At 40.9% G+C, this 24202-nt stretch overlaps 1 protein-coding gene across 1 annotated transcript in view; it reads left to right on the forward strand.

Moving 5' to 3' along the window:
• Window positions 1-24202, forward strand: part of FGD5 (FYVE, RhoGEF and PH domain containing 5) — a gene marked incomplete at both ends in the record, with an annotated part of 84028 nt that overhangs the window by 57896 nt on the left and 1930 nt on the right. Inside the window, 9 exons of the mRNA XM_084269536.1 lie at window positions 3047-3118; window positions 4580-4648; window positions 12712-12795; window positions 14379-14458; window positions 17042-17141; window positions 18690-18827; window positions 19875-19977; window positions 21598-21725; window positions 23385-23513. Coding sequence (XP_084125662.1) covers window positions 3047-3118; window positions 4580-4648; window positions 12712-12795; window positions 14379-14458; window positions 17042-17141; window positions 18690-18827; window positions 19875-19977; window positions 21598-21725; window positions 23385-23513 — 903 coding nt within the window. The remainder of the gene's footprint in view (window positions 1-3046; window positions 3119-4579; window positions 4649-12711; window positions 12796-14378; window positions 14459-17041; window positions 17142-18689; window positions 18828-19874; window positions 19978-21597; window positions 21726-23384; window positions 23514-24202) is intronic.

Genomic DNA, 24202 nt, shown 5'->3' on the forward strand with positions numbered 1-24202 from the left:
ACAAATTCTACATAGATTTTTACACTTCATTTTTTATCCTATCATCAAAGCACATGTACTCTTTTTCATAACTCTGGCCTGGAAGAGATGAAACAGAATTTCCTTCTTTCCCATCTGCGTAAAGAATGCTGTGGGTTTTGTCAAAGTGCAGGTTCATGAGATTCAAAGTTCAATATTCTGCTATATCAGAGATTGTCCTCCTGAATTAATATCCCATACACAGTAGCTACAACCAGCAGTTCTTGTCTTTCCCTCAGATTTTAAAAAATGCAAAGAGTTTAAGAAGCTACTCTAACTGCATAACAAAGGGAACAATGTCACTGAAGACAGATCATTAATAACTTGTCATGAAGCTCTAAGCAATAATTTAGACTTGGCATGTACCTGAAGGAGGAAGATTTCTACTGCCACTTATCAACTCATCAACTACACTCCAAAAATCTGACAGGAGCATTGAATTACGATCTACATTTTCTCCAGAATATCAATGATTCATTATTGGCTTTTTTTGTTGTATGATAAGAACACTCTAGTATTAACCCAGGATTTTCAGACACATTATGGTATTAAACTATTTCTACAGCATTTTTATCAAGTAGGAAGATATTTTTAACAATTTACAGATGTACAAACAGAGGCATAAGGCATGCCATCACCTCAGAGCATTAAGTCTATCTATAACTCTAGGAACACTTCACTACTTGAACTAACCAGGGTTTGTATTGCTCTGTAAACGTCTCCTGTCTGTTTGAGTCTCTGGGATGCTAAGAACTATACATCTGCAATGCTATTAACAGCTGGTGAATTCCTTGGGGAGGCATTCTGCCAGCACAGACATGATAGTATGATGGACACCGTAGCTCGCTACTGAAATATCTGGAGAAGGATTTCAGTCACCAACATCTGCCACACTAGCTGGGTGGAGCATTGTTTTCATTTTTTATTGTACCAATAAAGGATATTTGAAAGAAGAATTATGATCGTTTTAAAGAGAAGGATGAACACTGTATAAGCAGGGAATTTTAGAGGAACTGAAGGGAAACTATACCCCCCTCAGCTGCCCACATTCCCAGATTAAATCATTGTTCTTCATACGTGGTGGCTGTTGGACTTCCTACAGGAAATGAGTTTGATACATCTCTGTCCATTTCCTGGTGAACATGTGTCCATATTGCAAACATCAGCATTACAAAAGGCGCCTCTGCCAGCAGTCTTATGAAAAGCTGCTGTGTATGTAAGATGCAGTAATGTTTCTGGTTCTTGTGGAAACCGCAGCGAGTAGTAATAGCATTGGCCATGACTGTGTTCACAGGAGAGCACTGCCTGTTCTGTGGATGAAGAGTGGGTTTCCATTGTACAAGCTGCCAATTTGACAAGTTTTGCTAGGGTTAAAATACCTTTACTGATGGGAAAGTGCTTTGCAAATGTCTTTAGCAAACGTCAGCTGTTGCATGATTGCTGGTATTTCCTGTGCTATTAGCTTATACGTTCTCTTTCCATTTTGCTGGGCTATAGTACTTTAGAAGTGATCTGAAAAATTCCATTTGTTACTTCCTGTGTTGCAAAGGAGACATTTGATGGCTGAAATTCTTGAAAATGTATCACCTGCCAGTTATATTGCACTGCCCCCAATGCAGCCCTGTCTAGTCAAGTCTTGTAGGTGTTTATATATGTTTGATACATTTCTTGATTAAGAACTAAACTTAGTATCATGCTGAACAAGTGTACTGTTTCACCAGGGCAGTAACATACGGAGGTATTTCAGGCTTATCTCAAAAAGAAAGCTGAGATAGGTATACTAATTCTGTTAGCTGAAATCCAGAGAAAATTAGCATTGACAGACCATCATGTTGACATGGATATGCTCCTTCTGGTATCTGTAAATGCTTTCTTAATTAGCTGATTCCGTAGACAGCATTGATTTGTGTCAGGCAGATACACTGTACAATCCAATCCAGTCTAACTAAACCCAGGGGTATCTTAATGGCAGTCAGTGGAGCAGAGGAAAACAAACTATTATCTGTCATAGTATAAAAATGCAGTCAAAGGCTGCCAGGTCAATGAAGCTGTATCACAGTCCTCAGTCTGTAGTTTATCTGGGTGTGCAACTGAGGATTTAAGATACAATGGCTAACCTAAGACAGGAGACTCCTCTAATTTTTAGGCATATTCCAGTGATGACTCGTGGCTGCTTTGCAGCCCATTCTGTTGTTCTGACCAGATGAAAACACAACTGAATCCTACGTGTATGTCTCGGGTTTAGCAGCCTCATCAGCTAAAGGAAAAGAAACTGGGAAAGACTAGCAATATTGTAAAGGTACAGACATCCCTTACTCCTCCTTTGCATATTCATCTAATACCATTTTTTTAATGAGAGCCCAGGCTTAGCCAGATTAAATTTATCTACCACATTCATAAATAAATTCGTGCCATGTCCCAGTGCCCAGTGACTGTGCTTTAGGGCCAGATAGGCAGTTAATATCTGTTTGATAACGAACTTCCTAATTTTTGCAGCTCTGAGAGATGCAGCTTCATTGCCTTCTTACTAGTTAACCTTCTAAACCCCTACTGCAAAGTCATTAATATGTTATCACAGAACATAAACATCCAGATAATCCTAGCAACAGCTTTATATTATCAAAGCATGCTTTGGATTATCTGTGCCATGCCACTAATGCACAGCCCTTGGAGCAGATACTGTACTTAATCTCTGCTTGCAGTTTATTAGTTCTCAGAGCAAAACGTCAGCAGAGGCCCACGTATAAATATTGCATGGAGTCAGAAGGCCCTTTTGAAGGTGCACTGAGGTAGCAGAGGTAACAGGAGCGCAGAAGGCTGCTGCATATATGAATGCAGGTTATGAGGTTTTAGAAAACCTGTCAGGCTGGAAGAAGGCTTTCTGGGCATAACATCTGTGGACTCAGTTCTCTCTGAAACCCAGTTCTGTAGTAACTCTTCAGAGCAATAAAACGGTAAGGAAAGGTTCGCCTGCCTGTCTAAAGAACAGTCACCATATGGTCTCCTAAACGCTGTTTCTCTCCCTCAGGAAAACCTGCAGAAGCTGGTACACATTGAGCACAGTGTGAGAGGACAGAGTGGCCTCCTCCAGCCAGGAAGGGTGAGTGTTGCAGGCAGGTCTATGCTGATAAGGGCCTTGCTTCCGGAAAGCTCTCTCTGTGTGGATGGACAGATTTCAAGCATCTACAGGTGGTGTTTACTGAGGGACTGTGGTAAGAGTTGGAGCACTGGTTTGTGTAAAAAGACATCGCTCTGGCAGCACACAAAGAGATGTGCTGAGAGCCTCAGGCTGGAAAAGACATGCAGTGCACTGCTTTTACACAGAGCAGCTATTTGACTTTTTACTCCAGCTGTCCTCAGCCACCACAATAGCAGTGTGTTTTGATGGAGTGGCTGTTTTCCTCCCTATTTACTCCTGTTGAAAGGTCACAACACTAGCAGGAATCACTTGCAGCCTAGAAAGTTTCAGAGTTTTATTTGGCTGGGTAGGACTCTTAAATCAGTGGAAATTATTTGTTTTCAAGTGCTTATTTTCACCATTCCCCAGTGGTGCTTCTAATGCAAGATGTAATTTTTAAGCAACACATGGTCTGTCTTGCCATCCACATCAAATGCAAATTTTTTCTCCCACCTTTCAAGCCTGTCCAGTTTCCTCAGCTCCACTTTGCCTCCACATTTCAAAAGATTTCTTTCTTGAGTTCTGCAACTCTACATATCCCTTCAGTCCACCAATACCTCTAGCAAAACTCATGAAGCAGTTTTCAAGGCATGCGTGCTCATAATGTAAGAATTCTCAGCAGCCAAATACTGCAGTCCACCTCTATTTTTTCTCTAATGTCAGTATTCTCACTTACCCTTGCCAGGAAATGCTCTAACATATTCTGCAAAGCCTGGCATACAGAATTTATGTGATTGTTCTCTCTGATTGTTAAATTGTTCTGAGTACAAAACTGCACCAGATTCTGTTCTCCATCCAGAAATAGTAGATAGCTGTTAATTCACTGAGGTAGTTCAGCTATTCTAGACCTTTACAAATGCTATTGCAATACGGTTCTAATATGCTGGTTTAGCTGCTTACATACAAAGTCCTGTCTACATACATTGTAACAATATGGACCAACAAAATACTGTGTTTGCAAACATGTACAGATTAGGGATGAAGGCATAGTTGTGTTGATATAGCATGCTGAAAAACGAGGTTTCAGCTTTTCTTTTTGGTCTATTTTAGAGGATTTTTGAAGACAAGAGTTCTTTTCTGAAGCCCGTTACACGTTTGCTTTGCCAACTGTGACAAATCACCTTAGCACAACCAGCAATGGACTGAGGAAAAGTGGGTTTCCAACCAACTTGGTTCTGGTACAAATGCACGTCATGAACAGCAGGGCTAATCCAGGCTCACTCAGACAGTTCATAAAGAGTAAAGCTAAAAGCAAATGTTGAGGTCTCTCCCTGTGCTGATAAAAGCAGTTCAAGTGTCTCTTTCTCCAGGAATATTCTCCTTTCTCAGTAAGATATAAAAATGAGAAGTCTCAGGATTACAACCTGCTGTTTTCTCCTTCAGATCTTCGTTAAAGAGGGAACACTAATGAAAGTCTCTGGCAAAAACAGGCACCCTCGGCATTTGTTCTTGGTAAGATTTCTCTTGTATTTTTACTGTCTCTCGTATCTTCTCCTGCACTTACACAGCCCTGACAGCTAGCAGAAGCTATCAGGCTGCAAGTTTTGTAACCATGAGCAGTGATGTGGTAAGTTAGTTTCTGTTTCTAACAGGACTGTAGCCCTTTTCACGAAAGTCCCATTGGCCCTGCGTGCAGGAAACAGGCTATACAGCTATGGACAGCCTTGACTAGGCCGTAATTTTGCAAAGAAATCTAAGTTTACAAGGTGATCAGGAGGATGTGAGCTCCTGAATACTCTCAGCAATTAAGGTTCACACTAAGCTAATTTAGCTTCCAAGCCTCAACCCTTAGAAGATCTGATGAGAAGCAACAGGGAACACCCTACTGCAAAAGTTTATGAAAGCTTTCTTTTGAGTCACTTGGGAGAGATTTGTATCCTTGAAGCTCAAGGGCTGGGTTTTAGTTCCTGCTGTCCACATCTATGTAAATTTCCTGGTAACTATGTGCATTGCCTCAGTATAGTCCCTCTAAACACACACCTCCAGCTTCCTCTTGATTAAAGCAACATTTTTAAATGACACTTTGCAAAATTAGTCTGTGATAGTTAAGAAAAATGAACCTTCCATCAGTTTGGTGGGACACCCTTCACAAGGGTCCACAACCCTACTGCAAAAATTGCAAGTATTTGCACATCAAAACAGATTTAAAAGCACTACTTTGAAGGTTCATGCTTTCTGTTTTGCATTACACACTACATTGAACAGTTGAAGAGTATTGGAGACTCCTGATGAGCTCCATTGTCAACTTTTCAGATAGCTTATTGTGCAACCACAGGCAATTTTATGCATTCATTGGTTTGAAGGGTAAAATAATATTTGCCTGTGTCTGAGGAGTTGTTACCCGCTTACCTGTTAACATTTCAAAAATTTGTTCGAGCTCCTTCTCAGAAAAGAGTAATAAAGAACTGAGCATCACTGCTGCTATTAACACTGAAGTATTGTTTACAGTATCATTTTGAAATAAATGGCTTATATACCTGGAATACATATTTGCCATGGCCTCTCTAAGTGCTCACAGCTTTTCACTCTGGGACCATTGTAAGGAGAGATGGCTTATTACAGAAGTCACACATTTTCCCATTAGTTCTTTTTTCTCCCTCTTACTGTTATTTCCTATTTGTGCATGAATGGATGCACAAGCTTCTTTCCCTCCTCAATTATGTACTGCAGTCATAATCCAAGATCAGAGGAGTTGGGACCCAGTACTGGCACTGCACTTTTCTGATGGCTTCAATGGTTTCTGTGAAAATTAAGACTTTCATGTACCAAAAGTGGCAGATTTCACCCAAATCTTCATATATGAGATTGCTGCAGTGCTATTTTGCTGAGTTGGCATCAGTGGACTGTAATGACAGCAGTAAATGTCAAAATCAAGATTTTGTTGAGGGAAGGGAAAATGTCCATGCCAGAATCTCCAGGAGGTGATCTTAACAACAGTGTTCTCACCAGTAGTAATTCTGGGTGCTGATGATCACTTCATAACAGGTGATACTTGCCTCCTTACTGATCTCTCTTCTGAAACACCTACCTTTGTGAGGCAAACACTGAAATGTTGTAAACCTAGCTGTGGTAACTGATACAGAGAATTTAAAAGGAAGATCAGAAATCAGGTTGGTAATAAACATTGAGAGGAAATTAATTTAAACTTGGGATAAGCTGAGATAAATTCCAAGTGGTCCAAAATGATTGTATCAGCTTGAAGATCACAAGAGGCTGAAAGTATTACTGGAACAAAGAAAGCATAGAAATGAGTTTCTGGTGCTTTCTAGTTTAGGAACTATTTTTGATTCCTGTGGAGAGTTCAGCTGCTCAAACCCGGATGTAAACTGCAAGGAGAGCAGTGTCTCTTGGCAGTTGGAGATATAGCCAATGTCCTGTTGCTAACAGATGCTTCTCAGTATTCAGAAACAGCATTTTTTTCTTCCTTTCAGTCAGAAAGGCAAATTGTGACCAAGCATGCTGTCATGCAAAGTATGTGGTAGAGCTAGACTAAACCATAGAGGTTGCTTTCAAGAACAGAGACACATAAAACCAGCTTCTTTCCCATTCCAGCACACTGAACTTGCAACTACTTCAGGGTTCCTGTATTATGTCCTGTTGGGTTGGGACAGGGATGATTGAATTTTGGAAATAGTGTGAAACTTTTTGGCAAATATCTGCCCTTGGGTTCAGTGATTTTTTTTACTCAGTCTCCTCTACACTGAAAGCTCCTGAGGTTGCAGAGCAATGCCATGTATAGTAAAAATGCAGGAAATTAAATCATTGTAGAATATGGTAATTCCTGCATTAACAACTGAATGGTTTTACACTGTTTTCTTATCACTGCTAATGCTGTGGATTCTCTGCTGTGCCACCACGACTCAAGCCACCACCACTCATGCACTGCTTAATGAACTATTTAGACAACTACTGGGTAGCTATGGCAATGTATTTTCATCTTGGCATGTAGCACCTTTAGCTGCATCAGTCTTAAGACCCTACTGACCATCACTGCTAACAGCTTTTTGTAACAGCCAAGGCCTGTGCACGAACATATCCTTCCCTCTGCCAGTGCATGTAGCCTGTCCCACTTGATGTCTTGATCCTGATGCCTGGGGACACTGTCTGGAAAACAAAACAAAACAAAACAAAACCAACCCTAGATCTACACAAGGTTGCCCAGGGCCTTGTCCCTGGAAGTGTTCAAGGCCAGGTTGGATGGGGCCCTGGGCAACCTTGTGTAGACCCAGGCCTGAGGTTGGTGGCCCTGCCTGTGGCAGGGGGTTGGAGCTCTGGCACCCTTGGGGTCCCTTCCAACCCAGGCCATTCTATGATTCTATGATTCTGTGATTCTGTGAACCAAACTACAAAAGCCAAAGACTAAAATGATCTCCCAAACACTGTCTCTTAAACACTTATTAAACACCCTTATCTTCTGAGGACCGTATCACGAACCTTTGAAAGCACTGGCAAAACTCTGGCAGTGTAAGAACTTGCCCTAATGTATTCATCAAAAAAACTTTTATAACTTTTTTGATGCTTCACATGTCAAGTGCCACTCAAAAAGATCACTAGAAGCTAACATGTTTTAGGTGTAGTTTGGTTTAGCTTTGGATGAAGTAAGTATTAAGTAACCTTAGTTACCCAAAACAGATTTCTACATGAACAGTGTTTTCTGAAGTTGCCAGTAGTGAACTTACTCTGAGTGAAGCTAAGTCAGGCTCAGGACCTGCAGAGAATTTCAGTGGGAGAGTACACGCTACAGGATAACCCTGAGAACATAACCCCTACACATCCCAGGAGATAAGGCCACCAAGCTAAAATTGTAATTGCAATATACTATAAAAATTGGGTGCGTACCAGACTCCTACTTGGCCTGTGCATTCAGGGTGTGCTCTGGTGTTATGCAGGCTTGTGCTCTGAATATATCTTCATAAGGAGCACTGTATGCCTGGGCACAGCCCATACAGATGTTAGTGTGCCCAACACCCTTCTAGGGGCTTTGGTGTGCAGATGTTTCTGTGGGTAATGCTGTGTCTATCACAAGATTGCTTGAGCTGGCTGCTCTGTGTAGCCTGATGGTATTGTTGACTCTGGTGTTTCCTGGCAGGATGTTTGGTAAATTTTGCTGTGTGCCTGTTTCCTGAGTCCAGTTTCTGTTTACAAGGATGTTGGGGCCACTCTGCAGTGCAATATGTGCTACTGGCAGCCCCCTTAACTGCCCCCCAACCACAGGACTTTACAACTCAGACACTGTGTCTTATCTCACCCTTCCAAGAATTTCTCTACAAAGGCTGCTTGTGTTGTAAGTGGGATGTGGGAAGCTGCTATCACATGCGAGACTAGTGCTCTAGCTGGCAGGGCTGGAATACAGGAATCAGAGCTGGGAAAATGCAGCCCCAGCACACATTCAAACTGCTCCACTGACATTCAGGGGATGTTCAACAGACTTGAATAGAACATAGGGTTCATAATGAGCTACCCTTTAAAACATTCATAAAAACCAAACATGTGGTAGGAGCTCTTAGACAGAGAGTGCATTACATATGGATGCCAGCGGTTCAGCAGGGCATAGATAAATTTGCTTGGATCAATAAATTTGGACACTGTAGGTTAGAAAACTTGCACTGACCTCTATTGTTACTGAGTTCTCATCACAACAGAGGGGATTACAGAAAGGAGAAAAAAAGGTAGTAACAGAATAAAATTAAAGAGTAGACATATAATTCTTTATCTGTGTTAACAACTGTTGTTTCGGGGACTGTGTGTGCGTGGAGCAGTTCCCCTATCAATATCTGAGCAGTCTGGGGATCCCAATTACTCAGAAGTTTTCTGGGAAGCAAGAAGTGGATCTGAAGCCCAGGGGCTTCTGGGAACTCCTCTGGGTGTTGTGGCAGTCAGTCTCTTCTATCACAGATTCCTGACTGCAAGATCAGCTATTATGGCCCAGTCTTCTCTGCTTAAGGGAACGGTGTGAAGCAGGAGGATGCATGAAACATCTGGTACTAATGTTAGTTCTGTCTATGCCATTCACATAGCCTCCACTCAGGTCTCCAGGGTGGATGTGGCAAAGGAGACAGCAGCTAGTGCAAAACCCTTTCTTTCTTCATGAATACGTGTGCCTTGCTTACCAAGCTTTGAATGATTTGTTGTAATTTCATTGTGTCATACTGTGACTGGTGGGACCACTATGTACAGTGAGAGAGAAAAACAGGAGGAGGAAAGAAATTTCCAGCGGGCAATTATAAAGCAATGTCATCACTAACGTTCAATAAAATCTTGGGATATTTAAACAGAGCTGTCATGACTGTGATATGCACCAGGGTGTAATCCTTAATCAACAGCAATAAAAGAATTAACTGCTTCATAAAAAGCTATATAAGATTTTACATAAATATGTGGGATTTGCTGTTACAGAAACCCAGTAGCACTGTATGCTAGAATTGTGAAAACCTCTCAGAAGAGTTCACTTCCCTGGGCTTCAGGCTCATAACTAGTTACCTTTGCTTGTGGTTTGAAACAAGCCTTAAGTGTTGACACTGATGAGTGGCAGAGGAAGTCTTGTTTTGCACATTCAGGAGATAGCAGAATCATCAGGCATACTAGATTTCACTAGCATTCTCTTAATGATTGCAATGAACTCTGCCTGTCTTTACCTTTTTCCACCTAGATGCTGGAGTCCTAGTTGCTACTAGTAATATCAAGTGAAAATAGCTTTAATCTGCTTTTCACTGAAGAATTCACATTTGCTCAGGATTTTTTCTACCTTAGTCTCCTAGATACCCAGCATGCAGTAGTTAGTGATGCATTTTCTGGTTATACATAGCCCTGGTTAAACTGTGGTCAGTCTTGTGCAGGTGTCGTTGTGCTAATCAGACTAATGTTAGCATGGCAGTTTAATTTACGGAGCATTAAATAAATCACAGAATACCTCTGTGACAAGCCATTTGTCACCTTGTTCTAAAGAAATTTTATGGTTTTGCTGCAAAGGAGTAAATATTCCATTTCAGACTTGTCCTGGTTTCAGCTAGGAGTGTTTGGGAGTTATGATGAGAGGAGTGTTGGTAACAAACGGATGCTGATGCCAAGCAGCCTAGAACTTTTTGGCTTTTCATGCTACCCTGCTAACAAGACGGTGGGGTCACCCTGGGGGACACAACCAGGACAGGTGACCCAAAGTGTCCAAAGAGGGTATTCCATGCCAATTATGTAATGCTCAGCATAAAGGGGGGCTGGTGGGGAGGAGGAGCACACGGCTCCAGCACTTGCAGTTCTGGGGACAGTCCAGCTTCGGGACAGCTCTGAGCTGTACAGCCGGAGTTGCACGGTTCGGTAAGAAACTGCATTGTGCATCACTAGTTTCCTGTATTTTGCTGTAAAAGGCCTATTATTGCTATTCCTCTTTCCCAGTAAACTATCCTTATCCTAACCCATGAGGTTTCCTTTGTTTTGTTTTTTTTTCCTTTCCCCTCTTCCCTCAGCCTCCCGCAGAGAGAGGCTGCATGGTGCTCAGTTCCTGGCTGAGGGCAGAACCACAACAAGACTACAGAGAAGAGAACATGAGACTCCTATTCTGACTTGATAGTTATGTTTTCATATCCCCAGTTGAGAAGTGTTTTAATAAAAGAGCTTTAAACGCTGCATGAGTTAAGACTAGAAGGATACAGAAAAACACACAGTAGAGTGCCCATGCAGGAGAACATGGGAGTCTTTTTGTTAAAATGCTAGAATGAAATGTTTAAGCATTTTCTACAAAAATACTGGCTGGTTCTATTAAAAAAATCTAATTGAGTTTTCTGAAAGTAGTAACATTTGAAGTAAAAGTTTTGAGAAAAGTCACTCTGGTATATTTTGCCTCATTCTAGTGGGAATCTGCATTTTAAAGATAGGCTGCTAATGCACATAAGCCTGATTTGCTGTGAATCAAATGGCTGCTTTATGAACGGGTGTCCATGAGTGAACTCATGATCCTAATAAAGGCAACAACAGCTTTGCTGTTAAGTCCAAGATGATAAGGATTTAATCCCATGAGTATTAATTCCATGTCATTTTTCTTCAACCATTGTTCCTGCACAGTAAGAAAGCTGAACTATGACCTTTTAAGAAAATATCCATGAGGCTCCACTTTACTTTTTTTGCCCTTCAAGCAAGCAAATTAGTGAAAATCTTGCATCAGCAGTTTTAGGTAGTCAGGCAGTGCTATCAAGATCTCAACAATTCCAGTTTGTACAGGATACATTATTGTATTGCCAAATCATTTTTTAGTTTCCTCTATTCTTCTTTCACCTCTCTGTACCACACTTTTTCTTCCAAAATGTAATATTACTACCATCTAATTCACTGTATTTAAGTGCCTTTCTCAGAGGAACCCAAGTGAAGCTGTCTTCTGGCTACTTTTTAATTTATTGAGAATTTCTGCATTTAAGATTCCTTGTCTCTGGCATCACACAGTACTTACCTATGCCTTGGTTTTACACTGCCTTGCACACCTTTGTTCATAGTATCCCAGTACAGCCATCAAGGGGCTGTCTGAGTTTATGCCTATTGATACTGATGTGAGAGGGCTGGAAAAGACAAGAAAACATGACCTGCTCATTCAAGCAAAGCAGAACATGCACACACACCAGCAATAACTTGGCAACGTTAACGCCCACTGATGCTACTACTCCTTCAAGTAGTAATGGAAGGAGAGGCCTGCGCAGACTGACAAGGTCCAGTTCTTCTGTTGCATTTATTTGTTTGTTGGCATGAAGGTAAAAAGCTGCAGTAATGTCTGTGATTAAGTTAGGCAAACAGCAGGTAAGATCTGATCCCATTTAGTATGAAGCTGTTTGAAAAATATGTGTTCTGCAAGGAGCTGCAAGAACTCTGGAAATACTGGGAGTGTGAGGTTACAAATTATTTCCCCTCATTTTCTGTTTTGCCTTTCCATGGTCTCTGCTGTGGCCCACAGACTCAGCAAAGCTCTTGTATGTCTAGGCGAGTTTTTCTAGCAGTGAAGTACATGTATTGCTCTCAAATATGCAAGCCATTCTTCCCTGAATCATTCCTTCATACCATTGCACCTCTCATCACCTCTTCTTCCTTTTTGCCCAGAAAATAGGAGTTTGTGAAGCCCAGCCCTACCCCTGGCCACACTGCAGCTTCACTGTCAGAAAGACCCTGAGAAAGTCAGAGCTGCAGCACCCTGGGCAGTTAGCTGGTATTGCCAGGTAGAAAATGTTCCCAACTGGAACGTGGCATTGCCCTTAAAACAAGCAGCTGTTTCACACAAGTTGAATAAAAAAAAAAAGAGAGATGATTACCTACTTGCATAACTATTAGCAACAGTCAAAATCAGGAAGAAACTGAAGTCCTGGGTGCAGACTCCCCAGAGTTTTGGGGAAATGCAGGTCTTGATAAAAGTTGTGCTGTCTTTAGGAACAGCCCTAGCAGTTCATCAACTTACTGCCTGTTTTATGTATGCCCCCCAGGAGTAATGGGCAGGCCTGCAAGCCATATTGCACATTATTGATTTTGCTTTTCTCTTCATATAGATGAACGATGTTCTGCTGTACACCTACCCCCAGAAGGATGGCAAGTACCGACTGAAAAACACCTTGGCTGTGTCAGGCATGAAGGTAATGCCTCATCTGTATTATAGGCAAGAATGAAAGTTGTATAGCGGGCTGTTAGTGCTTTGCTGCTCATGCAGCAAGAGTGAGGGGCAAGAGGGGATGATCCTGTTACCAGTGAATTCCCTTACCTTCAACAGGAGATAGAAGGAAAAAATAATATAAAGCAAACATATAAATTATCTATCAGGCTGAGACTTAGTATGACAGCCTTATTCAGGCTGCATAACTAATACAAGCCAAGACCAAATTTACCATCTGATCATGAAATTGGAGAAAGAAAAAATTTATTATCTCATTTAGCCCATTCGCCTCTTAATGTATCCAGCAAATACCCACTTGTTCCCTACAACATATTCACTAGGGCTCAGTCTACCTGGTTTTAAACTCTGTCCACTCAAAGTTTACATAAGCTTTTGTTTGCCTGGTTTTCATGTGCCCTTTAACTGTTTTCATCAAAAGCACTAATGGGTTCAAAAAGTGATTCGACAGCTTTATAGGGAAAGGGTACATTGGGAGCTACTACATGCAATAATATAAACAGACTCTCTTCTTCAGTAAATTTCTAATTTGCCAATTACAGAAACTGGACAGAATTGTCCTGTTCTTACACTTGTTCCCTAAGCATCCATTGGCACCAGTACCTGTGCAACAGATGGTGGGCTGGAGGGGGTCTTTGCTTCTTACCTAGCCATCCACTGCATACCTCCCACCAAGAACCTTCATATCTGTTCTTTAGCTAATATGCCAAGTTGTTTTTATGTGGAAGAGGACTTAAGTGGCAAGTCAGGAGTTTGGGAATCCAGGAAACATGCAAGTTGATAATTTACTAATCATTAATTCCAGCAGGTGGGTTGAAGTGTTGTGACAAGATGGGAAGCTGACTGATCACCCCAGGGACCCAATAGTCTAAAACTACTTATAGGTTCCCAGCTGAAGTAGGAATTGCCAAAACACTACCATTAAGTGAAAAGGAGTTGCAGAACAGGTTCCTCTTGGGGTACATCTGAAACACTGAGCCACTGGCATAGTAGATGTTTGTTAATAACGATGTATTATCCAGGAAGCTATGTTTCTCCTAAGTGGCTGTTGCTATTAGTAGGCAACTAATACACTACTTGACAGGGAAAAGATTTTAGATAAACTATGGCTTTTACATATTTTCTTTGCTCCTAAAGAGCCTTGCTGCCGAAAGACATTCACTGAAGCGCTTCACTGTGTAATGTCTGCATATCAGGAAGAGTTATTTCCATTCATTCCAAGAACAGCCAGAACTTTTGCCCAGAATGCTCTGACACTTGTCAGACTAAACATCTCCTAAGCTTGTCCTATTCAAACTGACCCTGATCAATACTTACCTTTATAGTGGTGTTAAATTACTTTTTTCCTTTAGCACCACAGCATATTGAAATAGAGAACATTCCTCATTACACCAGCAATACAAGACAGAAAACCCTACCTGCTCAACCTTGCACTGACATAGGAAACAGGTGGCTGGAACATCATAGATTCATATGCACCAAGACTTGACTAGTATACTGGTTATAGACAGTTTGACTCATGTCTGTGTTCATGGCATTTGTTCCTAGGTCAGCCGCCCAGTGACAGAAAAAGCCCAAAACATCCTGAAGATCGAATATGACGAATATTGCCTGACCCTGTCAGCAAGGTACTGTCCCCAAACAGCCACGGCAGAAGTTGTTACATTCTAGAACCGTATCTCTAGATCACTCTAACCAATGCCCAAGACTTAAATGGTGTCTCATTCCTTTTTAACTCAATTTCAGTCTGTGCTATTGTGACAGACAATGGCTGTTTGATTACACAATGAAGTTATTAATTATAAATGCAAAGCCCATAAACTGTAACTAATTCAACTCCTATACTGAGTAAAGATTAGAAGTCATCTCTTGGTAATATCTTAAAGAGAAATGAAAGAGAAGAAAGTCTGTTACTAAGAAGCCTCAGTCCTTTCCATTATCATTCACGCTTTTTCCCTGTGATTCTAAAGAAACACCGTATCTCCCTTTTATAAGTTCACTTGCTATTTCGTCACTACGGTTGAAAAACTGTTGGAGAAAATAGTAATTAGGTGACAGTAAGCAACAGATCTAAAATAATTTAATAGTGCTTAAAGGACTTTGTGTAGAAGGCTCATACTGCACTTACACCTTTATCTGCATTTTAAAAACATTCTTCTTAGACACAGGGGTAACCATGTGGTACCCATATAAAATACCAGGGCACTGAGAAAACACAGTGTTACCTCCCTGTAATGTTAATTCAGAGAGTGATAGCACTGTGAAAAAAATCCCAGTCCAGTTTCTGTGTTCCACAGATGTCCCCTGCTGTCCAGAAGACTGCAGTGACAATTTGACCCTCTATTTGCTTAAGGAAGAACTTATGAGCCACAACAGATAACATAAGGACCAAATATGGAAATGATGCATCAAGGTCTGAGCTTCTCTGAGCCTCAGAGATCCGGCAAAAATTCCTCTGAGCCTTCATGCAACCAATGAAATAACTAATTCAAAGGGGGAAATGGCAGTTGACATAAGTTATTTTACTCAGTGGCAGACAGGTATTTAACAGGTTATTCCCATATTTAGACACTAATAACCTGTAATCACTGCCTAGAGGTGTTTAATGGAGTGGGTAAGAGGTTAGAGACACCAGATACATATTGGGCTTTTAATAGTAGGTTGTCTCTCTTACCTGTCTTTCTCAAAGTGGCTTTATTTAACATCAATATATGGACCACGATTTCCTCTAAAACAAAAAAAAACCCAAAACCAAAACAAGCCAAACCCCAATCATATCTTAATTCTCTAGTAAAAAGAATTTCCAAGAAAGAATTAGCAAGAGAAGGTTGAAACCAGGACATCTTTTAGTGCTTTGCAGGCTTCAAACATGATTTGTCTGGAAGATACAGGCATCTTCAGATTTCTTTCAAAGTATCATTTGATAGCAATTTTTGTAGTAATAAAGACTAACTAGTATAAAGACAAACTAGGTATTTGGACATTCAGTAGATACACCGGCTTAGATTTTCTGCTCTAACTTCTGCTCCAGGCTTGTTGAATTTTACACATGCTGGTGTTTTTCAGACAAGAGCTTATGCTCACAGTGCACATCAATGCTGGATCAAAGAACATTGACAAAATCTGGCATCTCCTCTTTTTTTTGTATTTGGTGGTTTTGGTGACATTTTTTGGGGAGTTTGTTGGGGTTTTTTAAGACCACAAAAATATAAATTGTTCTTAGATGTCTTGTTGGTGGCCTTCATCAGGACAGTGTGACAAAGTCACAGCTGAACAGCAGCTGGCAGTGATGCCACTGCTAATGTTTACAACAAAGTCTAGTGGGTAGAGCTTTAATGTGAGCGTATGGTACAACTTGGGGAAGGGAAACCACAGAGTTGATCTCCTCCTGTGACTGATGCTGGGAACAGCTACAGCTGTAACAGAGTTTCAGATGGACAGGAAGTACACAGTTTGAAGTCACAGCAGGAAAACCAGCTAACTGGCAGGACAGCTTATGGCTGTAACAAAGCAAAAGCATCTGGGAAGAAAAGGCCCCTAGAGCCCTGCTGCCTTTTTGCGACAGATGGACTGGCAAGAAGCACAAAGTGCACCCTGTTTTGCCTTGTGCAAAGGGGGCATCTAGGGGCCAGCCTGGAGAACTACTGACCTCCACGCATAACTCTAACTAAAGGGAACGTAGAACTTCCTTCCCCCATTGTCCTGGCCTCTTGCAAGGACAATGGAGACTGTGATGGAACTAGAAGTAAATTAAAGTATTCGCATCTCCACCGAGGGTGACAGACTTCTGCATCTCCCAAGATGCAGACCATCAAAGCATCTCACTGTAGAGATGAGCATAAACACACTTACTTGGAGCAACCTGTGCCAATGCTACATCTTCTAGAGTGCTCAGAAGCTAGGGCAGACGTGACAAAAAGAGGTATTTCATATTCTCCTATGTGATTTAGGGTTGAGTGACTTCTAGCAAAGTCAGAGATTATGAAGAATTTTCAGGGCATCCAGTTGCTTCTCAATCAACATCCTAACCATAGATCTACACTAATCATACCACTGAATAGGTCCAACTATCAGTTTCGGTCAGAAAATTAACTGTAGTGGGGAAAAGCAAACATTCATAGAGTGAAGCTTTTCTCCTTTGATCCAGAAACAGCTTGTTTAGGTCCCTGCTGTGCATGATATTGACTGCTCTGCTGCATTTCATTCCACAGCTCTTGTTCGGAAAGGGATGACTGGTACAGCTGCATCAGCAAACACATCCCAGATGAAAACAAAGCCCACACCACTTCCACTTTCCACAGCAGCGTGGAGGTAAAAGGCGACCAAGTCTTTCAATGCTTGAAAGGGGAAGGGGGAAGAAAAAGAAAGAGAGGAAGTGCCAAGTGGCAGAGTTCCTAGTGGCAAGTTGTTATTACCATTTAAACCAGTATGCCAAGTTTAAATAATGAAGACTGCCACAGCTAATTGGACATCTCTGAAACATTAACCATGGTCTATAGTCCATGAACCTTAAATAGTTTGTCTGGAGGAAGACTTTGTCCTAAAGGGTAACTTCATGGATTGTAAGAAAACAAAACTACACATCAGTTACACTAAAATACACCCAATAAAGTCAGGCGCTTCTCAGTGGTGGCCAGGGACAGGAATAGAAGCAACGGGCACAAACTGAAACGCAGGAGGTTCCCTCAAACATCAGGAAACACTGCAGTTGACTGAGCACTGAGGAGTCTCCATCCTTGGTGACATTCAAGGTCCTAGGCAACTAGCCCTAGGGTCCTGCCTCAGCAGGGGGGTTGGATGCGGTTGACCTCCAAAGGATGCTTCCAACCTCTAGCAGTCTGTGATACTGTGACTGAATTTTTGAAGACTTAAAAAACCCTAAAAAAATAATTAAAAACCCACAGGATTTTCCTCCTGGCCTGAAGCTATCTACCTGAAATTTTACAATAAAATATTAGAAATCAGTTACTATAACCACCTAAACCAAATCCTTTTTCAACAAATGAAAAACTAATTTATTTTGCAGCTCTGCTTCTGATGCAAACCTGAATGCGTGCAAGAAGAAAGGTGGAAAAATTTGATTTTTCAGTGTTTAAATCTTATTTGTCTGCAGCAGTCTTTTTTCCTCATTTGAAACCCTCCTAACAAACAGCCCTTCAAAGGCATAAGAACTTGTGCTACTTGTGTCAAACACTAAGCTGCTGTGAACTGACAGGGGGCTACCCGTAATACTTCGGTGATGAACCTGAAGTAACACGGCTTCTCAGCACAGCTTATTAGATCAGGTTCAGTTCCACACTGACCATGGCTCCCCGGGCTTGGAGCAAAGGCACCTCTACAACACTCAAAGAAACAGGAATAGTGAATTGATTTTCTAAAGCTGCTTACATATATTCAGATCAGCCATGGAAAGCATGGGGCAGATTTGGATTGTCTCTGAGTAAATACATCTTCAGGTTTACTGTTTTCTGTACTCTCCCTTGATTGTAGGACAGCCCGAAGGTGTAATGCCATAAAGAGCTCAGGCCCTTTTCAACTTAAATCTATAGAGCTTTTTATGGATATTATTTCAGTGGCTATTAATAAAAAAAGATGACTTTAACTCATGCTCTTACCTGACCAATAATAGACCTACATGGATTTTTACCTGTTGTGACTCTTGCTTTAAGAGCACCATGTACTGATTGGACAGAGTCTTTCAGTGCTGAAGCAGCCACACCTCACATTAGCAATTAGAGAACTTGGGGATCTTAGCAGGTGGACTGAAACGAGAATAGAATTTTATGTGATGGAACAAGGCTGACTGACTGTACTTCGGAAGGGTGGATGCTTCCTCATTTGTTTTTGTTTCATTTTAAGCTAAGGGAAAGGCTTGGAATACCCTTGGGTGAGAGGCCTCCTACTTTGGTACCTGTGTCCCATGTCATGATGTGCATGAACTGTGGCTGTGACTTTACCCTCACTTTGAGGAGACATCATTGCCATGCCTGTGGGAAGGTAAGAGCAGTGCCAACTTCTCAGGGAGGCTTTATTCATGCTTTGAGGACACTGGCTGCCACTGCCGTAACTTCTGCAAACTTGTAACAACATCAATACTAGAATTTGACTTATCACAGAACCTGTTAGTTCTTTGGTAAATTATGGAATTCGGTTTCTAATGACGCTAGTAGGAACAACAGTAACCTTCCCTTGAGGGTCAAATTAATTACCAAAGGCAAGTAGTTGAATGCTTACAGGATACTTGTTGCTAAGTCCAGCCATTATATCTAATGTATGGCCAGCTTTAGAGACAACGAAGCAATACACTAAAAATATCTGCTCTGCTCCAGAACAGAGCAGAGCAGTAACACATCTAGCCCACGCCCTGTCTTTGATAACAGACAACAAAATTATCTTCCAAGAAAAGTGAAGAAACTCAGCAGTAGAGCACAGTTTGGTCAGAGGCCAAAAGGAAAGTTTCTTCTGTGCTCTACTGAAGAGTTGCTGCCTTTTGCCCTAAAGTCAAGGGGATCTATAAGCTTTCTTGGTTTTGTCCCTTTATTACCAACTTTAATTTGTTTACATATAAACACCTGTGGTCCTGCTTTAAACTGCTGCTGTCTTTTGCCTCAGTAATTTTTGTTGGTATGTAAAAGCATTTGCTTTTTTCTAATCCCACAAAGAAAATTAGTCTGTACCTACACAGAAATAGCAGGAACATGCAAGGTTGTTCAAGAAAACACTACTAAAAAGGCTATGAAAACAGAAGTAAAATTAATGCAGTCTTTCTGTGATTCACTAGTAGGGAAGTTAGAAGTTCCTGGGGAGATTGGCACAGCAATAGTGTGCAACCAAATACAGTGATCGATTCTGCTTGGCTTACAACAGCGTAAGTCTACAGCAGTCACACTTCTCTAAGTAGACTTACCCTGACTCAGAGTTTTAGGAGAGCGTCATATGGTCCACTATTCATCTTAATCTCCCAACCAACTCAGAAATTTGTTTTGTATGTCCATAGATATAAACTTACACTATATTTACATGCACCTCTCCTTGCTGGAACAGATTGTGTGTCGAAATTGTTCAAGAAACAAGTACCCTATGAAGTACCTCAAAGATCAAGCAGCCAAAGTCTGTGACAGCTGCTATGTGGAACTTAAGAAGAGAGGTAAGAGTCTTTCATTCTTAGAAAAACTGATAAACACATTTCCTGCCCATATAATGGGAAGGCTTTGGGATCTGCATATCATCCTCTTTTACAACGTGAAGTATTTCTCATTTCAAGCACGAGGCATGTGTATTGAGGTCCCAGGTCTGTCAGGCTGTATGGCAGCTGGAACTGCTTTAGTAAGACAGGCTCTCTGAGGGCTCTTCTTGCCTGTTGATAAATCAGAATAATGAAAAAAAAACAAACAACCTGTCCTGTGAGGAGCAGCAGAGGACTCTGGGTTTGTTTAGTTTGAAGAAAAGGAGTCTGAAGGTGACCTCATTGCTCTCTCTAGCTTGCAGAGGGGAAACGGAGAGGGAAGTGCTGATTTCTTCTCCCTGGAATCCAGTGACAAGTTGCATGGGAATAGTTCAGAGCATGAAAAGAGGTTCAGACTTGACATCAGACAACACTTCTTTGCTCACACGGTGATGAAACACTGGAACAGGCTTTCTAGAGAGGTGTTCAGTGCCCCAAACCTGGCAGTGTTTAAAAGGCATTTTGGACAATGCCCTTACTAACATCTTCTGGACAGCCCTGAATTGTTCAGGCAGTCAGACTAGATGAGTGGTGTATTTTGTGATATGATTATAGATGATAGCCCTTCCCTGTCATTTCTAATGAATTATCCATTAAAGTAAAACAATAGCTTTACAGCTCCTCGATCCTAATCCATGTTGTAGCTTTTACAAGAAGGAATGCTGAGATCAAGTGCAGAGTCACTAAGATCTTTTCTACATGGAGAGCTAATGTGTTTACAGATAAAAGTATGAATTCAAAGCAGAAGAGCTACTGCCTAACTAGAACTCAGTATTATTGCCCTACTAGGTAAGTCTCTGTTCTGATTTAAATATCCATTCCAAATAAAAGAGGACAGCAGGGTTTACATATATATGAACAGAGAATGATCAGGAACTTGTGAAACTATTAATGTAAACAATCTCTAAGAGTAGACATATTCTACTGCCAAGGATAAAAAGGTGGGGACACATGAAGTTTGGTTTTTCCTTCCCAATTAAAGAAATACACACTAGCCAAGTAAATACAGGAACAGATGCTGTCCCAACAGCCAAAAACGCATTCCCAAGCCACTGGATATCCATGAAGTAGTAACTCAAATTTCTGCTAAAACAATGCTGTGCTTTACTAAGGGCTTCCAGATAATGTGTGCTACCAGAAGCGAGATCACGAAGACAGGAGCCCAGACACTGCGGTTAATGGAGACTGACAGACAGAATAAGGTCCATGCAGAACTCAAAGAAAACAGTTCATACAAAAAGAATGTCCAATCATTAGTGAATATTATCCTGCAAAGGTATTCTAGAACGTAGAGGGTATACATGGAAAAGCCATTTGCTTAATGCTGATTTTAAATTAGAAGCTGAAATTCACAGCTATGAAATTCTCTCACCTAATCAGATTTAAAGAGGTGATCTGAAATAGAAGGTAAAATAAAAGCTGCCTATGGAGGAGGCATTGCATTTTCCTTAGTCATTTGTATTTATGTATTGTGTGCATCTTACCCCTGGTACTAATTTATCCATTTGCCCTTTCCCTTTCTGAATTTTCTTAATCTTGCAGAGCGGCCACTAAGTGTGAGCTTCCCCCCAACTTCATCCAGGTATTCAAGCAGTGCCTTTTCTGTCTTCCACAATATTCATTATTCGTCTTTTAAGAAACAGAAGAAGATCCCTTCAGCTCTTACAGAGGTAGGACCAAACTGCCTGAGAAAGTTCTCTACAGTTCCTTGCCTGTGTGCTCATACTTTTGTAGTTATGTTTACAATTTATTCTGTGTTCAGTGGGCTCAACCTATGCCTTGGTTGACTTTCATCGTGCATTCATTTTCTATTTTTCACAACACCGTTTAAAATACAAAATATACTGAGCTGTCAAGATACTACAAAACTTTCTTCAGCCCAGTGAGGAACTCAATTAGAGCAGCCCACTTTAACGTGCTCATCAGCCTGTGAAATCTTTAAAAAACTAAGATGACTTCAAGCTACTAGACAACGGATGGCAGGCAGATCATAGACAATGCCAAATATCAACAGAGCATGATACACTGTTGACCAGTTACCTTTTTTGAGAAGACCTTTACTTCCGAAATCTTACTTTAACTTCAAGAGAAATAAAATATGACTTGGTGAATAAACTCTAGTCCTTGGCAATCAAGCAGGAGCATACATGTTTAATCAGGCACTATTTCAAATCAAATGATTAAAGTCTTGACCCCACCAATATAAACAAAATTCTCACAAATTTCAATGGGGCCAGGATTTCTCCAGCTATAATAGTTTTCTTTCCAGGAACACGGTGCTAATCACACCGATGTAGACTGGGCAGCCACATCGCCCACTGAACTCAAGCACAGTAAGGTACTCTCATTTCACTGAAATTGCAGGAATTTATTATTATATTAAAGAGAACAGGGTACAGACATCTTGCTGAACATGTACAGTCAAAACACTTGCATTTTTTGAGGTTTGACTTGAGGTGTAACTGAACCAAAGACACAAGTATAGAATACAAACACACAAAGTGAATACCGAAAGAACCAGCAGCCTCATTAGGAAAAAAGCATTACCTTTCTATCCACGAGGAGGCAGCACATGTTTATGAATGTGAACTGTCTCTCAATACTGTTGCCCATAACTTTTTCTAACTTAGTTTCCCCAGGTCCTGGAACATTGCTGGTCTGCTGCAAAACACTACTACAGTACTGCTCAGTCTTCTCTTGTGCCAGTGCTACAAAAGCTGGTTTTGAATCTCTGCCCTTTGTTTCTAAATACAAGACTACTGCAGTTTACTACTGTAGCTAATAATGTACACTGCATTGTGTGTGTATATTTCCATCTACTCAAAATCTGTATTTTTAAGAAAATTAAGCACATAGATCTCAAAATACTAATGCGAGAGGGATAACTTCTCAGAAACACTATTTAACAAATTAAGTCAAGTGATAAATGATGATATGAAACCATTGCAAAGTCCTAAGTATACCCACATTTTAGACCATGGTTTAGAAGTGTTCAACCACAAAACTAATTCCCTTTTGTACTTTTAATATACCAAAAAGCAGATCTGAGAAAAAGCTTCTCAGAACACAACTGTAAACTTGATGACCTGAGTAATAATTCAGCCACATATTTTGCATCACAGTTAGAGAGAACTAAGTTTAACCAGAAGTCTTCAAACAGTTAAAAAGAACCATAATACCATGCTTATATTTTGTCTCTCTGTATTTGTAATGGTCTACTTATGGCTTCATGGACAGACTTGGTTGTCAGACGTGATGTGAACATGTGTAATTGGAAGGGGGAAAAGCCTTTGCTGATACAAATCCTGGTTTCTCCTACCCTGCTCCAGGTGACAGCCTCAGGAGAGGGAGCTACCATCAGTGGATACCTCAACAGATGCAAGAGAGGCAAGAGACACTGGAAGAAACGCTGGTTTGTTATCAAAGGCAAAGTCCTCTACACCTACATAGCAAATGAGGTACTGTGCAATCTGACTTTGAAATAGTTTCCTATCTAGTTCTTGCTCCCTAGAGGCAGCACAAGTAATGTGAAAGGTATAAACGGCAGTTCTCACAAACTTATCTGCCTTCTAAAACCTGTACCTGTCCTTACTTGAGGGCCCAGCCACAGCCCTAGCTAGACCTCAGTGGCCCTCTTCACAAACTGCCCTTCACTTTTGACTTCTCATTATTCATGCTATTACAAACTGTGAACCTCAGCCTACGTATTTACACCTAAAGACTTCAAGGTCCTTAGGCATTCTGTCGTGTACTTTGTAACTGGCAGATACTTCGTACAGATAGTGCTATAATCCATTTCTGGCGGGGAGGACAATCTTACAGTTTTGCAAGGACATATTTGACCAACAAGGAAAGACAGGAGGCAGTCTGCAGAGGTGAGATGACCGCCTTGTGAACTGGCCTGTCAAGTGGTCCTTAAAGCCAAGGACGTTGGACATCAGCTAGATAATTTATGTATTTTGTCTCTTCCTGGTCTCCTTTCTTATTTTAATTTATTTTCCTGTGGGAGAATACAAATATACTGCTGCAATAGAAATAAACTATAAGTATGTATGATATAAAGTTTGTTTATAACTCACAGATTTCATAAACAGAACCTTAAAAATTCATTTCACTGAACAAAGGACACAATGCAAGAACAGCAGTA

This window comes from Gallinula chloropus (assembly GCF_964237585.1).
Source record: "Gallinula chloropus genome assembly, chromosome: 12".
In the NCBI taxonomy this organism is placed as follows: domain Eukaryota; kingdom Metazoa; phylum Chordata; class Aves; order Gruiformes; family Rallidae; genus Gallinula; species Gallinula chloropus.